The sequence below is a fragment of the Myxine glutinosa genome, chromosome 3 (assembly GCF_964187855.1).
Source record: "Myxine glutinosa chromosome 3, kmMyxGlut1.1, whole genome shotgun sequence".
Lineage (NCBI taxonomy): Eukaryota > Metazoa > Chordata > Myxini > Myxiniformes > Myxinidae > Myxine > Myxine glutinosa.
Genome location: NC_136263.1, coordinates 177,731,851 through 177,759,336, shown reverse-complemented (window position 1 = coordinate 177,759,336; position 27,486 = coordinate 177,731,851). Strand labels below are relative to the sequence as shown.

Here is a 27,486-nt window from a genome sequence, read left to right as displayed (position 1 = left end):
TGCCTTTCATGTTGGGATTCTTTGTTATTTGTTGTTGTCCTGTGTCTCCTTTCAATAAACTTATTCATCAAGTGCACTTGCCGCCTGATAACCCGCTATCATTCTCACATGTGCCCAAAACGTTTAGGCCCGGTCTGGCTAATCTCTGGGGGAGATATAATTTGTTAAGCCTTTGCTGAGACCAGAAGGATGTACAAACGTGGCCAAAATTATTGGCACCATTGCACTTTTTTCAAATAATGCACCATTTCTGCCATAAAATTGTTGAAATTAAAAAATATTTTGGTATCCACAAATGTATTTCTTTGGTTTCCAGTGGAGCAAAACAAAAAAAGCTGAAAAAATTACTAAATCTTAGCTTATTCCACACAGAAATCCTAAAATGGCCCGGACAATATTATTGGCACCTTTTAGAAGTTGTTAGAAATAATTAGATTTCAAGCAGCTGATTCTCCTTTACTTTGGAATTTAACCCACCTGTGGTGAGTTGCAGGTGCCTGCAATATAAAAATCACTCATTCAACCACTTTGAATAGAGAAAAGGAGTCATTCTGCTGTTGAGCATGGAGAAAAGAAAGAAAACCAGAGAATTGTCTGAGGAGGTCAGACACAAGATTGTAGCCAAGCATGGACAATCTCAAGGCTACAAGTCCATCTCCAGAGACCTTGATGTTCCTGTGTCACCCGTACGCAATGTTATCAGGAAGTTAAAGGCCCACGGCACTGCAGCCAACCTCCCTGGACATGGCCGGAAGAGAAAACCTGATCGAAGATTGCATCGAAGGATTGGTTGAATGGTGGAGAAAGGACCTCGATCTACTGCCAAACAGATTCAAGCTGACCTTCAGACACAAGGTACGACAGTTCCAAATCGTACAATTCGTCGCTGACTCAAGGAAAGGGGGTTCTATGGTAGGAGACCCAGGACTGAGAGAGAGACATAAGAAATCCTGACTGGAGTTTGCCAAACCACACCTGAACAAGACAAAATCCTTCTGGGAGAATGTCCTGTGGACAGGTGAGGCCAAATTAGAGCTTTGTTGTAAAGCACATAATCTCTATGTTTACATAAAACTAAATGAAGCCTTCAAAAAAAAGAACACCTTCCCTACAGTCAAACATGGAGGAGGTTCAGTGATGTTTTGGGGTTTCTGTGCTGCCTCTGGCACTGGGTGCCTTGAATGTGTGCATGGCATCATGAAATCAGATTACCAAGGCATTTTGGAGCACAATGTTCAACCCAGTGTCAGAAAATTGGGTCTCTGTCGAAGGTCTTGAGTCTTGCAGCAGGACAATGACCCCAAACACACTTCAAAAAGCACCCAGGAATGGTTCAAGACAAAACGCTGGTGGCCAGCAATGAGTCCAAATCTAAATCCCATTGAACACCTGAGGGGAGATCTGAAAACAGCAGTTGGGAGAAGGAACCCTTCAAATCTGGGAGAACTGGAGCAGTTTGCACAAGAAGAGTGGGACAAACTGCCAGTAGAGAGGTGTAGGAAGCTCATTCATGGCTATAGGAAGCGCTTGACTGCAGTTATTTTGTCCAAAGGCGGTGCTTCGAAATATTAAGTCTAGGGTGTCAATAATTTTGTCATTGCCACTTATTTTTATTTTCTGATTTAAAAGGATATATTAAGTTCTGAATCAAAAACAAAGGTTTTGTAATATTAACAGTGAAATAAAGAATTGTGGAGACAAAATACTTTTGTCAATTTCAACTTATGTTTAGAGAAACTTGTGAGTTATTTGAAAAAAGTGCAAGGGTGCCAATATTTTTGGCCACGACCATACATGTGGTTTTGGGGAGTTAAAAAGAATATATTCCAGAACATATGCTAACCTACATGAATACATGAACAATGCTAACTTAATTTGTACCCCTTCTAACATATATGCTAACCACTCAAGCCTGATTCCCTTTAATTTGGCCATTCTCAAAGCACATTGCTTCGGTACGGCGAGTCCGCGTTAGCAGGCACGTCTAAGCGACAATATATAGTACATGGGTTTCAAACTCAGGATTGCAAGTGGATAGTTCAAATGGGAATGGTGAATGGGCTAACCGAGTGATTTGTTTCCTCAAACCTAAATCATGCATCCTTGTTGTTAACCGCAGCCGTTCTCAAAGGAATAGGAGAGGGTGTTGTGTGTGTCGTTGGCTGTTATCTTCATATGCGGGTTTCAGGAGGTGGAACCAGGCCCTCACAAGCCTCAAAGTGTCCACCTTTGTGTGTGCGTGCATATACATGTGCACACGTTCGCATGTGTGTGTGTGCGTTCAAATTACTGCTGTTTGCTGATGTTTCCATACATGGTTGGGTTTTAAGAGATGGAGCGAAGACCTTGCAGATCTTAAAGTATCCACGTGTGTGTGTGTGTGTGTGTGTGTGTGTGTGTGTGTGTGTGTGTGTCTGCATGGCAGTAATACAGTGTTCCAGGGTGGCCTACTTTAATGTTGTGCCGCCAAGTGGCCTTAGTCACAGTTTGCCAAAATTGTCTCATGTTATTATAACATATTTGCATCTAATTGAACCAATAATTGATTTTCTCTCTTGAACGCGGATTAAGTCAGAGGTATTCAAATTCATTACTGAGCGTGTCTTTACCTGCATTGCCTGTATTTTGATGTCAAAACGAACTGACACGTCAAACCGGCCTTAGGACCGGTTCGTCAACTTGTCTAATATATTCCAAAACATTTATTTTTCTAGTTTATCAAGAAGTTTATTTTTTATTACCTCTGCCACCAAAGGTGGATGGAGGCTATGTTTTCACCCCTGTCTGTCTGTCCGTTTGTGAACAAAATATCTCAAAGTTGTGGACGGATTCGGACGAAATTTGGCAGAGATGTAGCGTATGGGACAAGGACGAAATGATTAGATCAGGAGTTCCCCAACTTTTTTGTGTTATGGCCCCCTTGGCTCCCAGAGCACATCCCCAGCACCCCCCTCCCTTTCGCGAGGGTCGAGCAGCGGAGCGCGTGGAAGCAGGCTAGGGTGGGGGGTCGGGGGGCATGACCCCCAGAAATTTTTTGATTTCTAGATGCTCTGTGGTGCATTCTGAGAGGTGTTTTTTCCTTTAATTGGCTATTTTGTTTGTATGAGAATTGGTAAATTATTACTCAGAAAATGAGGAATTCCAAGTAGCCAACATGAACATTTAGTTCCATAGTTTTTTTTCTGTTCCTTACTGGGTCCCTACTACATCGTTTTTGGAAGAAGCAAACAAAGCAACGTCGCTCGAATGATGCATGTTTGATATGAGATTTTAATATTATCAGTAGCAACACTATGGACAGCATAAAATAGAACTGTCACACAAGAAAACAGTATGAAAAGGTTCCAAGTCAAGAATATGTGAAAACTAACTAAACTAAAACTGTCAGCATCTTCCCTTTTGCTTGGAATCCGGATTTGAAACCAAGCATGGCAGGAGCACCATCAGTACAGACACCGCATACATTCTCCCACTGAATTCCTCCCGCATCGAAGAACGACGTCATTTTTTTCCATGACGTCATTAGCTTTTGTCGTTGTTTCCAGGGCACTGCAGAACAAGAATTCTTCCTTGATATCATCTCTCTTGACATAGCGAACGAATGCCAGTAGCTGTCAGCAGGAACTAACATTGGTCGATTCATCAAGTTGAAAAGAAAACAAGCCGGAAAGCGCCGCCTTAATCTCATTGATGATCTGTTGTTTCACATCTTCCGACATGTCATGGATACGACGCTGCACTGTGTTATTCGATAAAGACACCTGTTCAACTTTGCGAGCCTCTGCCTTGCCGAGAACCCGTTCGACAATGAGGAGGGTACAAGGCTTGATGAGTGTCTCCCCAATCGAGTGGAGTTTTTTCTTCTTTGCAATTTCAAGAGAAACTTCATAAGAAGCCTGGACAGTTGCTGCATTTTGTTGTTGAAAAGCTCCTCTCTCATCCAACTTCTGTCGCTTTAAATTTCTTTCATGCCGCTTGAAAAATTCGGGATCCTGCTTTGCATGTTGTGCATGATTCGTCTAGAGATGCAACTTCAACTTGGATGGCCTCATGGATTCAGTACTCAAAACCTTGTGACACAGCACACGTTGTGGTTTCTCTTGGCCAGACACGGTAATGGACGTGAATCCAAGCTTTATGTATTCGTCAAGATACTTTCTTTTTTTACTCCCAGAAGCCATAACGTCAAATCTGCAATATAGTCTGGCAGCTAAGCTAAATATAGCATAACAATTGTGCATTTTGTGAGGAAAGCACCACATTTGGCACACTAGTAGACTATCATATTATGAAAAGATCTGGATATTGGGCCATCTCAGATTCAGAGATTTGATTTTTGCAAGATTTGCAGATTTTGCAGATTTGCAAGCTGAGATTGCAACGCCAGGGACGGCCGACTCCTTCCTGCGAGCTGCCCACGTCACTGCACAAGAAGAGCTCATCAAATCACTGCAGCGGCACTGCACATCCTGCAACACCGTGCGTATGAACGCCACTGTATGACATATGCTGATGATGCAGAAGACCTGCCTGAGTTCGAAGACTGGTGTCACCAGAGAGGAGAAGACATTCCCAACTTTCAGTACTGGGCAACTGTGCTGGAACTAGAGATGTTGGTACTGGTCTACGTGCGTTCTCTGCGGCAGGCTTCATTCACGATGTACCTTGATGCCCTGACGGAACTGGTCCCATGGTTCCATGCCTTAGACCACACACACTATGCTAGGTGGGTCCCTGTTCACCTGAGGGACATGGTTGCACTCCCAATGAAGCACCCAGATGTAGCCAGAGAATTCAGGGCTGGCAACTTCACTGTACAGAAGACTAAGAAGGTGTTTTCTTCGATCCCAATCGAATCGAAATCTTGCAAAAATCAAATCTCTGAATCTGAGATGGCCCAATATCCAGATCTTTTCATAATATGATAGTCTACTAGTGTACCAAATTTGGTGCTTTCCTCACAAAATGCACAATTGTTATGCTAAGTTGCCCCACTAATAGGAAAAAAACAAAACAATATCAAAGCCAAAACCAAATCAAATGTTTTTTTATTTTTAGTATGGTTCAAATTACCCCATGGCCCCCCAAGAAATACACCATGGCCCCCCAGGGGGCCATGGCCCCCAGGTTGGGGACCACAGGATTAGATTTTGGGGAAGATTCGGATCCGGCTACTAGAATTTTAAAAGTGATTCTTCACCATTGGGAGACAGCGCCAAAAACCATATATAGCAGGATATCTCAAAAAGTTATGGACGGATTTGGACAAAACTTGGTGGACCGGTTGGGTGTCTGACAAGGAAGAATTGATTCGATTTTGGTGAAGGCCTGAATATGGATTCGGATATGAGAATTATTTTATTTTTTAAGTGATTCTTCACCATTGGGAGATGGGGCCAAAACGATACATAGCAGGATATCTCAAAAAGTTGTTGACGGATTTGGACGAAACTTGGTGGACAAGTTGTGTATGTGACAAGGAAGAATCAGTTCAATTTTGGTGAAAATTCTGATCCAGCTCCTAGAATTTTAAAGTGATTCTTCACCATTGAGTAATATGGCCAACCAGGTGGAGGTACGCTCTCTACTGAGTGCCGTTCTAGTTTTAAATTGAATTTGCATTATGCTCGACTTGGAGATAATGAATCCTGTGTTTTATAAGAATTCTCGTGGTATCTTCACCCTGTGTTTGTGGGTCTGCGTGTTGTTTTCAAGGACCGTACTTTAGTTATCTCTACTCTTTATAAAGTAATGCTATGTGCAAGTGACGGACATCTTGGCAGTCCACATATAACTTAATAAAGTGGTAATTACATAGGTTAACCTTGCCTATTTCCTCTACATATGGATGTGGGAACTTATTGGTTGACTTATTAGCCTCCAAAATTCCCGAAGGAACATGAAAAGCTATTGTAACAGTGCAGTGTGAGTACAGTGTCAGTGAGTACGTGAATCCGCACTGGTTCTCAGATCATCAATATCAATAGTCATCAATATTTATTTATTATTATTTTTTATTTTGTGTGTTTGACAGCTCCTTTGGGAACATACTTTGCCGCACGTTTTGGCTACAAGGCAACAGTAATGGTCGGTGGAATTCTGTCCTCTACTGGTTTCGTTATTGCTTCGTTTGGCACGAGTATTCAATTTCTCTCTATATCGCTGGGACTTGTTTCTGGTACGTAAGTGACAAATGAGATGTTGTTGAAACTTTTAATCTAATAACGATTTCACATGAACGACACCATGCAACGTGCAAACCATGAAAACCTTATCAACTTTAGATATGTGTGTGTTTTCCTTGTGTGGTCACAGAGAAAGACATCAAACACGAATGTGCTTATATTCTGTGATGTAGAGGAAGTTTTGTTGTTGCTCTTTAACGGCCACTATTGTCCCACCTTGTGGGGTCGGCCGGGGGAAGCTTGGCCCATTTTTTTTCACGAACCGGCCTGGCCAGGCCTGACGTTCGACTAGTTAGGGCAGGAATTTGGAATTTGGCCATGGTGCCCGGGGATAGTCGCCGACTTCTTGCGAAGGACACCATGGGATCTTTAACGTCCACCAACCCATGCTCCCAGTTTAACGTCCATCCGAGGGACGGCGCACACCTTGATGAATCACCTTGCCTGTGAAACACCAAACTGACAGGTTATAGCTGGGTCGGGATTCGAACCCAGCCTAGGCAGCTTAGAGGTGAGTGTGCGGACAGGATGTCAAACCCACTGTTACGTTTGACCTCGATTAAAGGTCACATGAGATTGTGGGAGAGAGAAAGCAGAAGAGAGACAACATCACATACCCTTAACTCGACTTAGGGTCACATGACCTCGGACCTGTTGAGCCCAAATTGAATCAGTTCATCATATATTACAGTCTATACTTTTGCCAAGTTTGCTTGAAATACCTTCAGTGGTTCACAATTTATTGCCAAAGCAAACACAATAATGTTATTACAGCATCATAAAAACATGATGCCAAACATTGTGAAATCATTATTTCGAGGGATTTTAAAATACCATTGAAACTCTATCGAATGACTTTATGGCATTTTAACCGTTAATATGATATTACAATAATTTAGCCCTATGTGTCCTCCCCTTGCCCTGATTCTTCCCCACATCCCCTTATTTGACCAAGTCTCCCTCTATTTTGGCCAAGTCTCCCTCTATTTTGGCCAAGTCTCCCTCTATTTTGGCCAAGTCTCCCTCTATTTTGGCCAAGTCTCCCTCTATTTTGGCCAAGTCTCCCTCTATTTTGGCCAAGTCTCCCTCTATTTTGGCCAAGTCTCCCTCTATTTTGGCCAAGTCTCCCTCTATTTTGGCCAAGTCTCCCTCTATTTTGGCCAAGTCTCCCTCTATTTTGGCCAAGTCTCCCTCTATTTTGGCCAAGTCTTCCTCTATTTTGGCCAAGTCTCCCTCTATTTTGGCCAAGTCTCCCTCTATTTTGGCCAAGTCTCCCTCTATTTTGGCCAAGTCTCCCTCTACTTTGTCCAAGTCTCCCTCTACTTTGTCCAAGTCTCCCTCTATTTTGTCCAAGTCTCCCTCTATTTTGTCCAAGTCTCCCTCTATTTTGGCCAAGTCTCCCTCTATTTTGGCCAAGTCTCCCTCTATTTTGGCCAAGTCTCCCTCTATTTTGTCCAAGTCTCCCTCTACTTTGTCCCTCATCTCTGCTGGCGGTCTGTTTCCCTCCTCTCCTTTAACTGTTCCTCTTGTTCTGTTACATCCTCACCGGCCTATGGGTCACAATTCTAAACCGATCGTCACGAAACTTCACCAAGTTGTATAGGTCGTCACAATTGAGAAGCCTATTGTTTTTGGGGTCAAAAGGTCAGAAGGTCAACATAGGCCAAAGGTCACCAACTTTGCCAAATTTCTAAAATCCTCAATTTTCAGCCGATTGACTTGAAATTCGAAGAGGACTTGCATATCTGGTCACTGAATTCAACCACCAAGTATTTTTGAGGTCAACATAGGCCAAAAGGTCAACATAGGCCAAATTTAAAAAATCCTCAATTTTCATCAGATTGACTTGAAATTTGAAGAGGACTTGCATATCTGGTCACTGAATTCAACCACAAATGATATTTTAGGTAAACATAGGCCAAAAGGTCAACATAGGCCAAATTTCTAAAATCCTCAATTTTCATCCAATTGACTTGAAATTTTAAGAGGACTTGCATATCTGGTCACTGAATTCAACCACTTATTATATTTTAGGTAAACACAGGCCAAAAGATCAACATAGGCCGAATTTCTAAAATGACCAATTTTCATTTGATTGACTTGAAATTCTAAGAGGATTTACATATATGGTCACTGGATTCAACCACCAACTGTTTTTGAGGTCAACATAGGCCAAAAGGTCAACATAGGCCAAATTTTTAAAATCCTCAATTTTCATCTGTTTGACTTGAAAATTGAACAGCATTTGCACATTGAGTCACTAAATAGGGAAACTAACTATTTTTGAGGTCAAAAGGTCAAAGGTCAGCTCAAAGTCAACCTTCCCAAATCATTATTTTTCATCTGAAAAATCGTGACTTTTCATCCTGTTGACCCGAGCTTTGGTCAAGATTGTCAATTTTAATCTTGATGAAATGGACAATTTGCTGTATCAATGGAATTTTTTTTCTTGGGGGTGGGGGGCGGATTTTGCAAGTATCGTGCTCCGCATGACGTCTTCTTGTTTTGTTGTTGTTTTTTTTGGGGGGGGGGGGTAGATTTAAAACGTTAGACAAAGAGTAGATGTTCGGGGAAGTTCGGGGGAGAAGAGAAAAATCTAAGAAACAAGAAATACAGCGAAGGAACGAACGTAAATTAACAAAAACACCGACGGGGGAAGCCTCAGGTTACGAGGCCGCGCACACGGAGCGAACAGAAAACGATTAATTAATTACAAGTTACACGGATTACAAACCAAAAGTAACTATAAACACACAAAACACATACACAATAAAATAACGAGTGTAAATTTAACAAACACACGAATAGAAAAATACTTTTTAAATAAAATAAGTTTTGAGGCCATGGAGAGATCAAAAATCGCCACCTCGCTCGAGAAACTGGAAGCCCAATGAGATCGAGAAACCGAGTATGACTTTATGATGTATAATGTTTAAAAATTACTTGAATTGCCAAACCTGTTGTCTCTTTCAGGGAAAGGTATCATTGTGAATTCTCAATTATAAAATTGCTTTCATGAAAAGTATATTTAAAACTGAAAATCACTTGAACTTTGATTGTTGGAGTTAGTTTGCTCCTCTGTGTCTCATGCCCCCTCCTCTTTCATCAATCTTGTCTAAACTCTAAATTAGGCAAGATATCATATAAGGCAAAGTCAATACTGCATCTGAAAATGTAGAACTCTCTCAATTCCATTTTTAGACACAAAGTCACATAAAATTTCATTGTTGAAGTGAGTTTGCTCAGTATTTGGTGTAGATTGGCCCCTTTAAAGTTTCGTGCTCTGCCCCTAAAAAGATCAGGATATACAAAGGGTCTGCATCTGAAAATGTATTACCATCCATATGTTTCCATTTTGAGGCAAAAAGTGGCACAAACTTTGAACGTGAGTAGTGTAATAATGTTGCTTCTGGGACACCTCCGTTTAACATGGGAAATCCCTATCTAATGTCATTTACCCCCTTGTCTTTTTCAAAAATCATAAACACCTCTATTTCTCCCACCCTCATCTTTATGAACCTTTTGTCTGTAGTACCTATCCTTAATGTTGTTCATTAGACCACTCAAACACTACAAATATTTGTTTTCTCTTATAGACCTATCATCCTTCTTCTACATATCATCTGGCAGATTAATCTTTGACCCACTCAAACATTGACCCATTCACTTCCATATTAATTCTTTCCCTCCCTCATTGCCCCTAAAGACCTCTATTTCTCTCACCCTGTTCTTTACGAACCTTCTAACCTTTTGACATGTTATCCTTATTCATTAGACCACTTAAACACCTGTGATCCCTCTACCCTTATGAACCTAGGATTCCCCCTTGGTCTTATGGTACTCTTACTATCAATGATCCCGAGTAGACCACTGAAACAATGATCCTACAAATATTTGTTTATGTGTAGGAAATAATTTATTTCGCCTCCAACTTCCATCACCATCTAATATATTATTAAAGAAGAGGTTTGAGTTTGGTTCTTTTTCAAGATATTTTAACTGAGCTAAGATAAAATGGTAAACCTCCCTCAATGTTCTTGTTTGAGCACCTCCAGTGCCACATACCATTTTAAAATTATAGTATATATTTTCCTGACAACCATCAAAGTTTTCCGTCCACTCAAAAATATTTCCATGTTTTTTACCCAACTCACCGGTATTTAAATTAATTCTCTTATTTGTTTTGTGAACTTTTTTACCAGTTGCCTTTTCAATTATACCTATTTGATATTTTTCACATTCATTAAGGATGCCATACTTAAACCTCGAACCTTTTTTAATTAAAGAAAGAAATGGCATGTTGCTTAACTTTACAAGAAATGACGCGTTGGGAATTTCTCATGGTCTTATTTCCTGTTTCCTCGAAATGTTAAAGCTGAGTTCTGTTCCCGAAAATACATTTTGGACATTATAAAAGTCGTGTTGTCGTGCTGTTTTCATAATTACGAATCGATGAAGATGAACGACAACTCGTCTTATTCCAGTGATGAAGAATACTCACAAGGGTAAGTTTGAACTGTTTGAACATTCAGAATTGAACTGTTGGTGAGAGCTTTGTATGTGATTAATTTAAATTTATATAACATGATATATTTTTTTTATTACAGCAATTCAGGTTTTGAAAATGACCTGGTCTTGGCAGAAAATGAAGTTTTTCCGAAAGAGATTTACAACGAGGCGAATGAGCATTTAAACCATTTGCCAGTTTCACCGTTCTTAGAGGATTCATGTAAAAGGTATGACACTAAATAAAATACGTTGGTGTTAAATGACGCTGCCTTAGTGTGTGTGTATGTGTGTGTATGTGTATGTGTGTGTGTGTATGTGTGTGTGTTTGTGTGTGTATGTGAGTGTATGTATCTGTGAAAGTGTGTGCGTGTGTGTGATGTTTTGTCGGGCTTACTTCAGCATAGTAATTTCTCCTTATTTTGTTTGCAGTATTAACCTCGAAGACCAAAATTTTGAGTGGGATGATTTTGATCTCCCAAGGAGTGGTTATTTCCTACCAACCTGTGGTACTCTTCATTTTCAACTCAACGATCTTGACGCTAAGCTGGATTTTTTCGAGGTAAGCATGTGTGTACGTGTGTGTATGTGGTTCACCGTTTATAATAGGTACACCATATCCCTGCGCATCATAAGAGGTGATTCAAGGTTGGTGTCAGGAAGGGCATCCGACCCTATATTAATAATAATAATAATAATACATTTATTTTGTATAGCGCTTTTCAAGACGCTTTGACATGGAACATAAATATGAAATAAATATCTCTCCCCTCTTGTCTTTAATAGAAAGAGATTCAAAACCTGAAGACATCTGCTGAACCAACCTTTGACTTGTGCTGGGAAGAAATTGATGACTTATGCTGGGGAGAAGTTGAATGTATACCTCAAGAAAAATGTTTTAATAATATAAAGATTTTAATGTTTTCAATATTTATATATATTTGTTTTGTTTACAATTATTTAATTCTTAATTACAAAAAGAGAATAAAGGAAAAGGGACAGGAAGGTGCGTCCCCCTCCCTTGGCCCCCCCTCATCCCACCCCTCCCCTCCCCTTGTGTGTGTGGGGAAGGTGGGGGTGGGATGAGGGGGGATCAAGGGTGGGGGACGCACTGGGGGTGGGGGATGATGGGTGTGGTCTGTGTGGGCGGGGTCTGTGTGGGCGGGGTCTGTGTGGGTGGGGTCTGTGTGGGCGTGGTCTCTGTGGGTGTGGCTTATGATTTTTGTTTATTTAATATTTTTTTTATTACCACTAATTAAATTAGCTAATCTGGGTGGGGTGAATAGAAATGTTGTTTAATGAATTATTAGCTTTGTTTTTTGTAATTCTTGCGAGTAAAATGAACCCAAGATTTCTTCTCCATTTAAATCATTTAATTTGTAAGTCCAAGGGACTGTATCCATTACATCAATGATTTTAAATAATTCACGAGTCCATTTTTGTGTATAACCTTTCTCAAAATGGCTTTTCCATTTGTATATCCTTACCATATCACCAACTTTGAACTTGGGCTTTCTCAAATTAATCTCCTTTTCATATTCTAATTTTGTAAATGTTTCTGATGGTTTTGATTTTGTTGATGAATGAACTGTATTATTGTAATTATCTACAATATCCTGAATTAAATACACCCATTTTTGAGAACCGAGTTGTGTGAATTTTTTATATAATTTCTCTTTCAAAGTACGATTAAAACGCTCAATAACAACTGCCTTTCCTTCATTAAAGGTGCTGTATAATTTAATACCCTTCCCCTTAAGAAATTTCATGAATATTTTGTTATAGAACTCTGTTCCCTCATCAGTCCATAACTTCTTTGGTTTCCTTTTATCCCGATCAAATATTAGCTTAAAGGCTAACATTAAAGTATCACCCCTTTTTTTTTTTAAAGGGACAACCCAGGCAAATCTACTCCTCAAATCAATAACGGTTAAAGCATACCTGTATCCCCTGTCATTATTCAATTCAATTAAATCAGCGGACCATATGTGGTCGGTGTATTTAGAATAAACCTTCCTTCTTTTAAACTTTGTGATTATAGGTTTGTGTAATTCTTCAGCCAAAAGCTCCTCAGTCTTGATGACATCATTAGAGCCTAATAGTTTTTTGAGGAATAACCAAGACCAAGTTTCAATTTAGCATTTATCAAATTTCTCACAATAAACCTATCAACTTTCTCTCTCAACGTTGGATTTTGTATCAAAGACAAATTATACAACATTTCGCTGTCGGCTTTATGTTTTTCAGTCAACGTAGTGGTTTTCCCATAAGCAATATCATGCTTCATACACACTTCGTCAACCCTATTTGTAGGTTTAGACCAAGGTTTAGGATTGTCAGCCTCATCTAATCTTTTATCCAAGTTTGTTCCTGGACCACAGAAAGAATACCCTGGAAGGTGTAATTCCCCTGGAATTCCAGTTGTTGTAAATTTACTTCCTGACAGAAACTTTTGTATGTCTCCTCCTCTTTTAGGAGAGATGAATTGGCACTTTTTAGAGCCACATACTTGACATATTCCTTTTTGATAAACTCTATTATTTTTAGCTTTAACATAAGAGATATTTTTAGATTTAGTTTTCTTTTTACATTTGAGACAATAACTCATATTTATTTATCAGAAAAATTCCGACAGAGTATCAAAACCTTTTTGGTTTTCAACATATACATTTCAATCTTTATTTTTAAAACATAAAGAATCCTAAGGAATGCCTTCACTCTCTCCTCCATTTATTTACAAATAAAAACTAACTAAAGTCAATGACACCAACATCATCAATCACATAATCTTTTCCTTCTTCTTCTTCTTCTTCTTCACCACTTTCTCGTTTAAATCTCCTCCCTGAAATTGAAGACATTGACGTTGTTATTCTTGAAAATAATATTTTCATTAGACTTCTCATTTCTTTATTTTCCTCCTCAGTGCGTTGAGTTTGATTTATTTGCTGTAATACCTTCAATCTTTTATTAATCTCACTGATTTCCATCTTTTTATATTTTTCCTCCCTCTCTCTTTGCTCCCTCTCCTCCTTCTCTCTTTTCTCCCTTTCCTCCTTCTCTCTTTTCTCCCTTTCCTCCCTCTCCTCCTCCTTTTTCTCCCTTTCCTCCTTCTCCTTTTTCTCTCTTTTCTCCCTTTCCTCCCTCTCCTCCTCCTTTTTCTCCCTTTCCTCCTTCTCCTTTTTCTCTCTTTCCTCCTTCTCTTCTTTAACTCCTTCCTCATTTATCTTAGCAATTTTTGATATCAATATTTTCACAGCATTCATTCTTTCTTTATTTTCCTCTTCGGTGAGTTGAGATTTATCTTCTTGCTGTAATACATCCACTCTTTTTTGAATCGCTCTGATTTCCATCTCCCTCTCCCCCCTCTCTCTTTGTTCCCTCTCCTCCTTCTCTCTTTTCTCTCTTTTCTCCTTCTCTTCTTCAACTCCTTCCTCATCCCTTGCTACCCTTGAGTTTAAACCCCAAAGAATATTATACATATACTCATCTGGATTTTGAGATATTCTTGTATCTATAATTATTTTTCTCATAATAGGATACCAATAAGATTTGTTGACGATTTCTAAAAGAGTTTTATATTTCATAACTTTGAGAAGTTCATTTTTATTTAATATTTTAAACAAGTCTCTATTTGTGGGTTTAACAATATCAGTATAAGGCCAGTTTTTTATGACAAAATTCCCATGTATATGCTCCAAATCATAAGGTATGTAATACCGAGCACCCTTTTCTTGTAGGTATCCTTGAATACAAAAATTATAATTCTCTTGTAGTCTTCTTCCTGCCATTTATGTATCAGAAATATATGTGAGATTAATATTATGACAGGTAATACCACCCCATCTTCCCACTACCAAATCGGTTTGTATTCCTCGGCTTTCTATCCTTATCTCATTACCTTCCTTCTTTGTCATGCGAACCATCGCTATATCATATATTTTTATTTTCTTAAAATCACGTATTTGTTGTTTACTAATTGTACTTCCACATAAATCCTTATCTTCACCAAGTGGATAATATTCTTCTTTACGAGACTGATTTAAATCATGTAGGTCTTCTATGTTTATTGAAAAAGACCAATTATACCCTAAATCAGGCATATCATACCCCCATTTATTAATTCGCATATTAACTAAATGTCCTTCTTTATAAAATTTAATTGTAAGCAGGTAGTTAAATTCAATGAGGAAAGGTGTATGGTCAGTATAACCAGGTGTTGTGGTTGTAAATTTTACTTGTTTCACAAAACGTGCTGTTTTCTTTAAAGATATATATTGTGATAAATCACTGAATCTAATCAAGTCATTCGCATCTGTAGGGTTTGGATAATTGATTAATTTATAAGTATTCTTCATATTAATATTTTTACTTACACTATATTTTTGTCGTTCAGCCTGTGCCTTTGTATAATAATTTGATAAATCAATATCCTGAGAGGATTTTCCAAAGATAGAACCATCTTTTCCAACATAGGTCATTTATATTAGATAAAAAATGATATCATAAAAATTTTCATTATTGTTGAGTTGAAATAATACATATAAACATAATTGGCCACAACATTTAGAATTAATTTCTTGAACTTGGAATGTTTGATAAACACCATTCTGTAAGAATTGTATTACTTCAACAGGTGGTGGCATACCATAACTATCAAAATAATATTTATCCTGACTATTATGAATACAAACCCAATGAGAACCATTCTGTGTGTCTAAATTCATAATAATATTCTTTGTATTCTTATTTATATGTATTAATTCATCTCTCATACAAATAACCACATTATCAATTTTTAGTGTTTTACAATACTTAGCTAGTTCTATATTTGACGTTGTATTCTTTCCAAATTGTTTAAACCATTTATCCATTTATTTATGAGAAAGATACAATCCATTACCCCGTTTAGTTAGTTTAACACCCGCTTGAGCGATAGAGGAAAGCATATCTCCAACCAACAATCTAGCTTTATCAGGTAGACTTTCAAGTTTTTGAGCAAAATCTACAATTACACCACTTCCACTAATTTGTTTCTCCAACTCCTTGTTATGTCTTTCCAATTCTTTTTGAGCTTTTAGTTGTGCCTTCCTTTCGTTAGCAGTTTTTACCGCTGCTGAAATACCACCAGTCAATGCTCCCGCCGCACTTAAACCAGCAAATAAAGGAATTAGAAACGGGAGAAATCCTCCTCTTGACTCATCTATTGAATATTTCTTTAACATAGGTTTCGTCATTTTAATTTTAAGTGATCCAACATCATTTAGTGTTTTTACTTGTGTGTGTGTGAGTAAAACATCAATTCTTACAGCTCCTTTTCTTTGAATTGTATTAACATTAATAATACAAGGCTTTTGATTTTGAATACAAGATGTTAATTTATTAAGATTGATTTGATTAACATATACCCCAACCATTTATTTATGAGAAAAAACCTATGTGATATTAATCATAACACCATTATCTGTATTAATCTGTAATTCTGTTTCCTCCAAAAGCAAACAATATGCATTAACCTCTTCACTCTCCCCTCTTTCAATGTATAGAGAAGTATCCACTCGATTAGACTTTATAGTTTCCTTTTGAGAACTCAGGTCAATTGCGTAGATTGTATATAAACCTTTAAATGCAACCATATCCAAAATAGGATCATTATTACCATTACTTTCACACACTTTTTGGTAGGACTTGTAGGCTTCCGCATAATCATTTTTTTCCCAATCAATTTCCAATCTATCTCGCGGATAAAATGTGCCATCAAGAGAAACCCGAAGTTGTTTCACCTTAGCATTATCACTCAGCGCATTATTCTTATTAGTACCCTCCTCTCCATCTGGTTTTTTAAAAATGAGCCATAGGTATCGTGGCTTTCCTTCAAGAACACCCAAATTCCAAGTGTAGGTAGTGTGTTCCAGTTTAATGTGTTGACATCTTCTTTTAAGGTATGATACATTTAGCGGTTTCTTTGAGTTAAGTCTTCTATTTAACATCTCCTCCGTTTTAAGATTAGGAGTATATTCATTGATATACCAACACAAATCATTAATAACAAATTTATTATTGTCGCCAAAAGCATTTTCAGCCCCAAAAAGCAATCTATTTACATTATCATTCCTTTGTAGTTGAAATCTAATTTTAAGACCATACAAAACTTTATCATAATCACAAAATCCAAATATACCTTTAAGAGGTACTGCTACGGTAAAACTATTCTCAGCTTTTGCGTCATCATTATACATTGACTTCCTTTGACTATAACCAGGGTCTGTGTTTGTTCCCGTTGACATATCAGGAATAAAGCCTTCAACAGCTCCCTTACCCATTCTATCACCAAACGAATATAGTGTAAATTTCATCATTTCAGATGTAGCAGAGACATAATCAACCGCTTCAACCTCTTGTGTTCCAATATACAGGCGAACACTGTCAAACATTTTCCAGAAGAAATCATTTACGAGTGTAGCATTAGTATTATTCGCAGCCTTAGTGAATTTAAATTTACACAGCAAGAAACTATCAGCTATATTCAAGTAAGTTTGTTGATTATTTATTTCAAAACTTTTTGTTCCGTTTGAATTCCAGTCGGTTCCTGTAATAGCATTTACCTTAAAATAGTCTTCCTTTTTAGTAGAGTTTGAAATGATAATCGTATCATCCAAATCATAGATACTATCAATCGCTTCCATACTTGTATTTATATAGTATTAAAATTGTTGAAACCCTGACCCAAGTATTTTAATGATTTTTTGTCGTTCTTGTGAAGATAGTTGAGTTTTACCTTTTTTAATTTCTTTGATTGCTTGTAATTTATGGGACTCCTTTTGAGCATCTTTTATACTCTTTACAACACCTGCTACATTTCCCATGAGAAAAGCAGTTGAGCCAATTAGGTCTTTATGTTTAAGAATGGTTGAACCAATACCCATTAGAGTATCAATTATCCCATCTCCTTTATTTCGAAATTGATGACCCACACCCCGTTGTCTCTTAGGTTTATAGTATCCTTTACCCACATACCTTGTATAGTCTGGTGAAAGGAACATGCCCTCCCCTGTAATTATTTTATATTTTCCCAACTCGTGTTTTCTTACAATAACCATTATTTATTTATTGAAAAACTTCACGTAGGTGAATTCTGATGGATATAATTTCATCATTAAAGGATATCATACGATTATCTTGGTCGGTTATCCTAAAATTTACTCTGTATATGGTTTTTCCTGACACAGGTAAATAGACAAGATTTTTTGGTTCCATATTAAATTTATAACCAATCGGGGTTGAGTATGCACTGAATGAAAATATTGTATTTGTTCTTATTCCATCGTTATAAGCACCATCAATCAAATCACAATGAATTAATACTGAATTTATACCGGAGGATATTTGGATAACATTATCACTGTAAAACGTCCCGTTATTTTCAATCTTTTTTGAAGAGAAACCCAATAGCTCTCTAAACGAATTTTCAATCGTGAAATCAACTTTATAATTATTTTTAAGTTTAATAGTTGATTTTGAAGTGTGTTTTTGAATATCTATTACAATATTTTTTGGTTCATCACCTTTTTCTTTCATAAGGCGAGAGACTTCTGAAGATATTTGAGAAATCTCGTAAGCTCCAGGTGAAACAGTTATAGTTTTGTAGGCAGTGCCTGGATTATAACTAAACTTGTTGTTTTTCTCTGTGATATTAAAAAGGGTATTGTAAGTTTCCATTGACAATAAAGATGCCTCATATGAGGTAAGGGGGTCAAGTTGTAGTGGGTAAGGGAATGAAGCTGTGTAATCGCTCGTTGTGAAATTAAAACTAAGAATTGTGCTTCTCATCTTATTTAATATCTAATAAAATATCTTTGTATTGACATTTATTAATTATTTTCATATTCATCAACTGATCTAAAATGGCTGAGGATTCATTAAAACAATTGTTGTTTCCAGCCTTCTTACTACCTAACAACAATAATAGCCTATTAACTAATTGTGATGGGTCATTTGGAAGAAAACTAACACCCGAACCAAGCTTACTTAAAGCATCAATAATATGTTTCTCCTTCTCATTCTTCTTACTTTTACCAGCAACAGAAACTCCATAATCAAGTGCATTTAACAACTCAATATATACCCTATCTTCCTCTCTTTCCATATCAAGTGGTTCCTCAAAATATTTTGAACCGCTGAATCCGGGGTTTGTTAGAAGAAACATTAATCTTGGAGTTAATTTAACATTTGGTTGAGTAGAACTCAAGAACATCAATTCATCATTAAATATCAATACCTTTTCTTCCACAAGATGAAACACTGCTGGTTCTTCTGTTGGAATGAGACCTGCTCTGGTTTTTGAACCCGCCGAATATTCATTGTTTTGAAGAGCTTCCACAACATAATTAGGGGGTTGATTTACCTGCTCAAGTTTCCGAAATAATCCCTCGTCATCATATTCTAATTCACCAAGTTCTTGTTTTGTTATCTGACTAAAATCTTTGAGCATTTGAAGTTTTTTCGGAGTAAATTCTACCGTGGGAACTGTAGGTGATTGTTGAGTTTTCAAAAGTGGTTTAAAGAATTTCTCTTGTTTTCTTTCAAAGGCTTCTTCACCAGTTAGTTTCTGTCTCCGTTTCTTCTTTATCTCTTCCTGTTGTTTAACAACTTTTGAAACTAATTGTTGATGTTCCTTAAACTTTCTTTCTCTTTCTTCGGTATTCATTTTCTGTATTTATTTATTGAAAAATATCATTTAATGAATTGTAAAGGTCAATGGGAAAATTTTCCTTTTCTTCATCATTATAGTAAATGTGTTGAAATAAATCTTTTTCTTTAAATATTTCATCAAATTCTTTATTGGTATTAATACGAGTTGTTATTTCTTCTTCACTAATACTTGTATCTCTGCTTTTCATACGTTTGCGTTGAATCTCCTCATCGATATCAAAACCGAATGATAAAATCTTAACTCCATCACCACACAATTGTTTAATAATTTGTCTCATTCCTTCAGGATTAGTTTCTAAAATCCCAAGACCATTAGATTTTACTTTATTTAACTCACTCTTACAATGTGAATATTTTGTAGAACCAAGAGAGACCTCCTCAAATATTTGACCTTCGTTCCTCAATCGCATATGTTCCTCCATTGAAATGTAGTAATAATCTTTCCCTTCTACTTCTCCTGGTCGCTTTGCTCTGGTTGTAGTACTCACAAAACGAATCATAGGGTGTTTTTTAAAAAAACTTACAATCTTTTCATTTTTACTATTCAAGAGTTTAGATTTATGAAAGTTCTTTCCAGAAGCAGATTTACCCACAAGGTTAATAATAATTGTTGTCATTTATATATGTAATTATGTTTAAAATAAAAATACATCCTTTAATATCTCATCTTGTTTCACAACAATATATTTATATTTTCCAATCGTGTGTTTCATATAATTTTCAAATTCTTTTTTACTACATAACGTAGAGCAATTATCTCTCCAAAAATTATTTACATCTATTGAATTTAACTTAAATAAAATAAAAGTATTGGCATTGTTTCTTATTGAGCGTCGAGGGAGTTGAAAATATGACTGACTAAGATAAATACAATTACAAGAAGAATGTCTCCCTCTTGTATAGTAGCTGTCCATTACTGTTTGGTTTCTCTCATTAACACAATCATCAAAGATGACGAGGTTCTTTTTTGATTTATCTAAATCTTGAGGTGAAGGTATATCATCCGTATTATCACTGAGAATACAAGTTATGGGTTTTGGTTTCGATTTTGATTTCTGTGTATCACAAAATAATTGTATTATATCTTCAATATTATAATCATTTAGTTTGTTTTGAAGTTTAAATAAACCGATAATGTCTTCCTTTTTAAGACCTGCATTAAAACCCTGTGAGAGTAGTTGATACTCGGGTTGAAAACTAGACTTTGTAAAAATTATTAAATTATCATAATCTAAAAAATTAGGACCAAGGAGCATCTTTAAAAGTAAACAGGTTTTTCCACATCCGCTTGAACCAACTATTAGACATCTCAATGAATTTGGAATGTTTTTATGGTTATTAAATTTTATCTTATTTTCCCAAACGGGTAAAAAATCATTCATTTATATATTTGGAAAACAAGTCATCTAACTTTTTTTGAGCTATTTTAGAAACTCTATATTTTATCCTGAGTTCGGGTTTAATTTCAAAATAATTCATTATTTTATTTATATAGTATCTTGTATTAACATTTCCATTAAAATTATTTTGAATAATAAATATCATTAAACCCTTATACATTTCCTCAATACAAATAGTCTCTTCCCTTGAAAGAAATGGTGTATTATCATCACAATACTTAACATTCATCTCTCTTATTAATCTTGTAAAGTAATTCATTTTTGGTTCTAATTTAAAAGAGTTATATATATTTTTATATTTTTTATTATCATTAATTAAAATTAAATCACAGAAAATACATTGTTTATATGAACCCTCATTATTAAGCCCTATTCTATCACAAGCCGGACAATTCTCTAATTTATCATATGGAGAGTCTGGAAATTCTAAATATCCTTCAGAACTTATCATATTTATGTGGTAAATTTTTGCTTAAACTAAACGCAAGTTTATTCATTAATAAATACAATGTTTCAAAGCACAAAAGACAAATTTCAATCAATCTCTACTTCGGTGGAAGATATAGAAAAATATGTCAAAGATGTTAAATTGAACAAAGATAAATATGGAAATTTTTGGGTAAAACCAGTTATGGAAAATAACATGAGCCCCTCTATTTCATTTAAAGGAAGAGCTCTAACTATACCTGGAAAGACATCCATTAAAGTAAATCTAACAAAAGTTTCTCCTCTACTCCTGGCAATTTATTCAAAGCTTGAAAAAGTGATTGACCACGATACTTTGAAAAAGAATGATAAGACCATTAATAATTCTAGAGGAGACATTTGTATTTTCTTTAATAATCCAAAGGGTGTAGATCTAAGTAAAATGAATGATGTTAATATTTCTGGTGAAATGTCATTTCGTTCTATGATAGTTAGAGATTATTTAAAGATAACTTTTGATATATAAATTGTAGAGATTGAATCTGTTAATGAAAGAAAGTATATAGATATTGATGGGAATATTTTTCTTGCTAATTAAATATGAGTCAATACAGCAGTGAAGATTTTACTATTTCATTGAACTCGGACGATAGTGATGATAGTATTTCATTGAACTCGGACGATAGTGATGATAGTATTTCATTGAACACAGATGATAGTTATGATACTAATAGTTTGTGCTCAAATGATAGTTATGAGAGTAGCTTTATTGATGACTCTGAGTATGATTCTGAGTATTCATGTGATAGTTATGACTTAGATGATTCTGAGTGAAAAAGTGTTTTAGTTTAAGCACAGCGATATATATAAAACGGAGCTGTAAAGCTCAAAAGTGTTTTATTTTAAGCACAGTGATATATATAAAACACCACGTTTTCTCACGCTATAAATATGGTTTATTGTGATACTTGCGAGAAGGAAGTAAAATATTATAAACAACATATTCTCACCGCAAAACATACATACAACATTTTAAACAAACTTTCCCCTCTTCCACCTGAAACAAAACACTGTTCTACATGTAATAAAAATATCCTCAAGAAAGGCTTCAAAATACATCTTAAAACAAATCTACATTTATCAAATTTTATCACAACTAAAAACTCTGATGGAGCATTCAAAGGACATATTAAAATAAGAGTCTTTAACTTCAAACCTCCTGAACCAGAGTCTATAGTTGATGCTGTAGAAATAGTTAAACCTGCTGTTCAAACGTTGATTGAAAAAACACTAAAGGAAATGAAACCACTTAAATTTTATATGGGAGTAAAATTAGAAATGACAAAGGATGAAGGAGTTATAGATGCACCATACATGAGAACTGAGCCACACTTTATATCTTCATATCAAGATTTTAAAACATCAGGAGTCTATGATGAACTTATTAAACAAGAGCAAGATGTGGATAATTCAATCGTAGGAAGTGGATTCAATATAGGAAAAATTATTTACATAGACATTCATATTCTTAAATCAGATCCTCTAAAAGCTTCTTCTTACATTGATTTACCCAGTGTTATCAAAAATAGAAAAGCAGTTATCAATATCAAAAATAAAGACAATAAATGTTTTCTCTGGTCTATTTTAGCACACTTACATCCTCCACATTTTCATGATGAAAGAGTATCTCATTATAAAAAATATGAGAATACATTAAATACGAAAGATCTAAAGTTTCCGATGACTTTAAATGATATTCCTAAATTTGAAAAGATGAATAATTTATCAGTTAATGTTTATGGTCTAACAGAAACAAACAACATTCAGGTTTTAAAGCTTTCTGACAATTGTAAACAAACTCATATTAATCTTCTATATTTTAATTCAGACGAAAATTCACATTATACATACATCAAAGATATTGCTAAATTAATAAAACCACAAGTCTGTAAGAGAACAAATAAAATATATATTTGTTTGCGTTGTCTTAACTTCTTCAATTCACAAGAAAGATTAGATAAACATTCAAATTATTGTGGCGAACATAAATCAACGGTAATCAATATGCCTAAAGAAGGCTCAAAGATCACATTCAAAGATGAAAATAAAAAGATCAAACATCCATTTGTTATATATGCTGATTTTGAAAGTATTTTAGAAAAAATTGATACTGCTTCTCAAGATCCAAAAGAATCATACACAAATAAATATCAAAAACATACTCCTTGTGGTTTTTGTTATTATATCAAATCATCCGTTGGTGATAAATATAACAAGTTAGAGATGTATAGAGGCTCAAATACCCCAGAGGAGTTTGTGAAACGACTAGAAAAAGACTGTGTTCGATTAACCAAGATAATGAGAGAAACCAATAAACCAATGTCCTTAACAAGTAAAGAAAAAAGGGAATTTATAAAAAACAATGTCTGTCATATTTGTGAGGAGAAAATTGGTAAAGGTCTAGAGGTTAGAGACCATTGTCATCTCACTGGTAAATATAGAGGTCCGGCTCATCAAAGTTGTAATATTAATTATCAACTCCCCTCTTTCATTCCTGTCTTTCTTCATAACAACGCTCATTATGATACACATCTATTTATCAAGGAACTCTCAAAGACTTCTGGAAGTATCTCAGCAATTCCAAACACGGATCAGAAATACATTTCATTCACAAAAACAATTCACACATCTCCTATTACTCATATCAGATTTCTTGATACATTTAAATTCATGGCAAGTCCATTGGTTAACTTGGTTCAAAATCTAAAAGAGTTTCCATGTCTTTCAGAGTATTTTTTAGATAAAGATTTTCTAACACAAAAGGGAATTTACCCCTATGACTATATGGACTCATTTGAGAGATTCAATGAAACACAACTTCCTTCAAAAGAAAATTTCTATAACAAATTAAATAATAGTCATATATCTGATAAAGATTATGTACACGCACAAAATGTTTGGGAAAAATATAACATCAAGAATCTTGGCGAGTATCACGATTTGTATCTCAAAACTGATGTGCTTTTATTGGCCGATGTATTTGAAGCCTTTAGATCTGTTTGTCGCACTGGATATGGATTGGATCCTGCTCACTACTACACAGCACCTGGATTGGCCTGGAGTGCGATGTTGAAAATGACAAAACAAGATTTGGATTTGATAATCGATGTTGATATGCTTTTGATGATTGAAAAGGCAAAAAGAGGTGGAATTTCACAAGTCTGCTCGAGTAGATACGCAAAAGCAAATAACAAATATCTTCCAAATTATGATCCAACGAAAGAGAGTTCTTACTTGATGTACTATGACGCGAACAACCTGTATGGCTGGGCAATGTCTCAGGCTCTTCCTTATGGAAAACTTAGATGGGTAAAGGAAAAAGACTACAAAAACGTTTTACAAGATGTATGTATCTCTACACAAAAAGAATTGGATGAAGAAAAAGTTGGTTATTATTTTGAAATTGATTTAAAATATCCAGAGGAACTCCATAACCTACACAAAGATCTCCCATTTGCTTGTGAGAAAGAAAGTCCAAAGAAAGAATGGTTGAGTGATTATCAACGATCGTTTGATATAGGTGAATCAACAGAAAAATTACTTACTACATTATATAACAAGAAAAATTATGTTCTACACCAAAGAAATTTGCGACAATATTTATCAAAAGGTCTAAGAGTAGAGAAGATCCATAGGGTTCTAAAGTTCAATCAAAGTCATTGGTTAAAGGGGTACATTGATTTTAATACACAAAGAAGAACAGAGTCAAAAACAGATTTTGAGAAAGACTTTTATAAATTAATGAATAATGCGGTCTTTGGTAAGACTATGGAGAATGTGAGGAAAAGACAAAATATCAGACTATCAACATCTTGGGAACAAGCATCAAAATTAATTAATAGACCGAGTTTTACTCGAGCTGAGGTCTTTACTGAGAACTTTTGTGCGATCCATTTGATTAAAGAGAGTATTGAAATGAACAAACCTATTTATATTGGAACAACAATTCTTGATTTATCAAAGTCATTAATGTATGATTACTTTTATAATAACTTGAGGAAGAAATATCAAAATGATGTTAATCTACTTTATATGGATACAGATAGTTTTATTTTGAAAATTAATACCAACGATGTTTATTCAGACATGAAAAGAGACATTAATATCTATGACACGAGTAATTACAGTCCAGAGAGTGAGTTGTTCTCTTCTAAAAATAAAAAGGTGATTGGAAAGTTCAAGGATGAATTAGGAGGAAATGTTATGAGTGAATTTGTGGGATTGAGGTCAAAGGCTTATGCTTATAAATACATTGTGAATAACGTTGAAAAGACTGATAAGAAGTTAAAAGGTGTAAAGAAAAATGTTATTAAAGAAACAATAAACTTTAAGGATTATTATAACTGTTTAACAACAAAGAAAGAAGAGTTTAGAAAGATTAATGGAATAAGAAGTTATAAACATCAATTATATTCAGAAGAGATAAATAAGAAAGCATTGGGGGCTTTTGATGATAAGAGGTTTATTTTAGAAAATGGAATTGATAGTCTCCCTTATGGTTATATAAGTATATAAGTGATAAGATATATATAAGTGATAAGATATATATAAGTGATAAGATATACATAAGTGATAAGATATATATAAGTGATAAGATATATATAAGTGATAAGTTAAAAAGGGGGGGGGGGGGGGTTGGGGATTTTAACGGGCTACCGCCGCCTTTTTTACTATTATATAAATGATAGAACCAAGTATCAACCAGACTAAAGAGTGGAGGTGTAATCAACCTTGGTATATAAATGGAAAACATAATGAATGTGAAAAATATCAAATAGGTATAATTGAAAAGGCAACTGGTAAAAAAGTTCACAAAACAAATAAGAGAATTAATTTAAATACCGGTGAGTTGGGTAAAAAACATGGAAATATTTTTGAGTGGACGGAAAACTTTGATGGTTGTCAGGAAAATATACACTATAATTTTAAAATGGTATGTGGCACTGGAGGTGCTCAAACAAGAACATTGAGGGAGGTTTACCATTTTATCTTAGCTCAGTTAAAATATCTTGAAAAAGAACCAAACTCAAACCTCTTCTTTAATAATATATTAGATGGTGATGGAAGTTGGAGGCGAAATAAATTATTTCCTACACATAAACAAATATTTGTAGGATCATTGTTTCAGTGGTCTACTCGGGATCATTGATAGTAAGAGTACCATAAGACCAAGGGGGAATCCTAGGTTCATAAGGGTAGAGGGATCACAGGTGTTTAAGTGGTCTAATGAATAAGGATAACATGTCAAAAGGTTAGAAGGTTCGTAAAGAACAGGGTGAGAGAAATAGAGGTCTTTAGGGGCAATGAGGGAGGGAAAGAATTAATATGGAAGTGAATGGGTCAATGTTTGAGTGGGTCAAAGATTAATCTGCCAGATGATATGTAGAAGAAGGATGATAGGTCTATAAGAGAAAACAAATATTTGTAGTGTTTGAGTGGTCTAATGAACAACATTAAGGATAGGTACTACAGACAAAAGGTTCATAAAGATGAGGGTGGGAGAAATAGAGGTGTTTATGATTTTTGAAAAAGACAAGGGGGTAAATGACATTAGATAGGGATTTCCCATGTTAAACGGAGGTGTCCCAGAAGCAACATTATTACACTACTAACGTGGAAGTGAGCTTACTTGCTTTTGGTATTGCCCCCAATTGAAAATTTTCTTGGCCCCATCCTTAAAATAAGCAAGATCCATTATGGGTCCAAGGCTAAACATTATATTTGACCCACGAAGAACCCCCATGGTAGGTTTCATGCTTTTTGCACAAAGTACCCAATTTTCCAGCTTAACAGCTGGACTGCGATGCCCAATTACTTGCGAAGGACTCCTTTGGATCCATAACTGCTGGTGTGCTGGCAAGCAAACGATGGCAGATGGAACACAAGCTTAAAGTCTCATCTGATGAATGGTGTGCTCATTGACATAACGCACTTCCTGCAAAACACCAGAATGTCAGTTCATATTTGGGTCGGGAATTGAACCTACGTGAGACAGCTCAAAGGCGAGTGTGCTACCTCTGAGCTATCCTTTCAGTTTAGCAAATGTGTTGCAAATATGGGACATGCTTTACAAGAATATGAATAAAAATGGGAATCTTTGTGACATATAGCGAGCACAACATGGAAATTAAATCTCTTAATATTTGATCAATTTATTTGTACTTCACTAAAATAATTAATTCAATGTTATTATATCAAAT

General features: G+C 35.6%; 1 protein-coding gene and 1 long non-coding RNA gene across 2 annotated transcripts in view; both read left to right on the top strand.

The window, feature by feature from the left end:
* LOC137424111 (monocarboxylate transporter 12-like) overlaps positions 1-27,486 on the top strand; it is a 51,386-nt gene that overhangs the window by 5,050 nt on the left and 18,850 nt on the right. The window contains exon 2 of the mRNA XM_078774761.1: positions 6,035-6,178. Coding sequence (XP_078630887.1) covers positions 6,085-6,178 — 94 coding nt within the window. The 5' untranslated portion in view covers positions 6,035-6,084. The remainder of the gene's footprint in view (positions 1-6,034; positions 6,179-27,486) is intronic.
* On the top strand, positions 10,790-11,666 carry LOC137412173 (uncharacterized). The gene is made up of 3 exons (XR_010981446.2): positions 10,790-10,921; positions 11,124-11,253; positions 11,478-11,666. It is a non-coding gene; the product is annotated as an uncharacterized LOC137412173 (long non-coding RNA).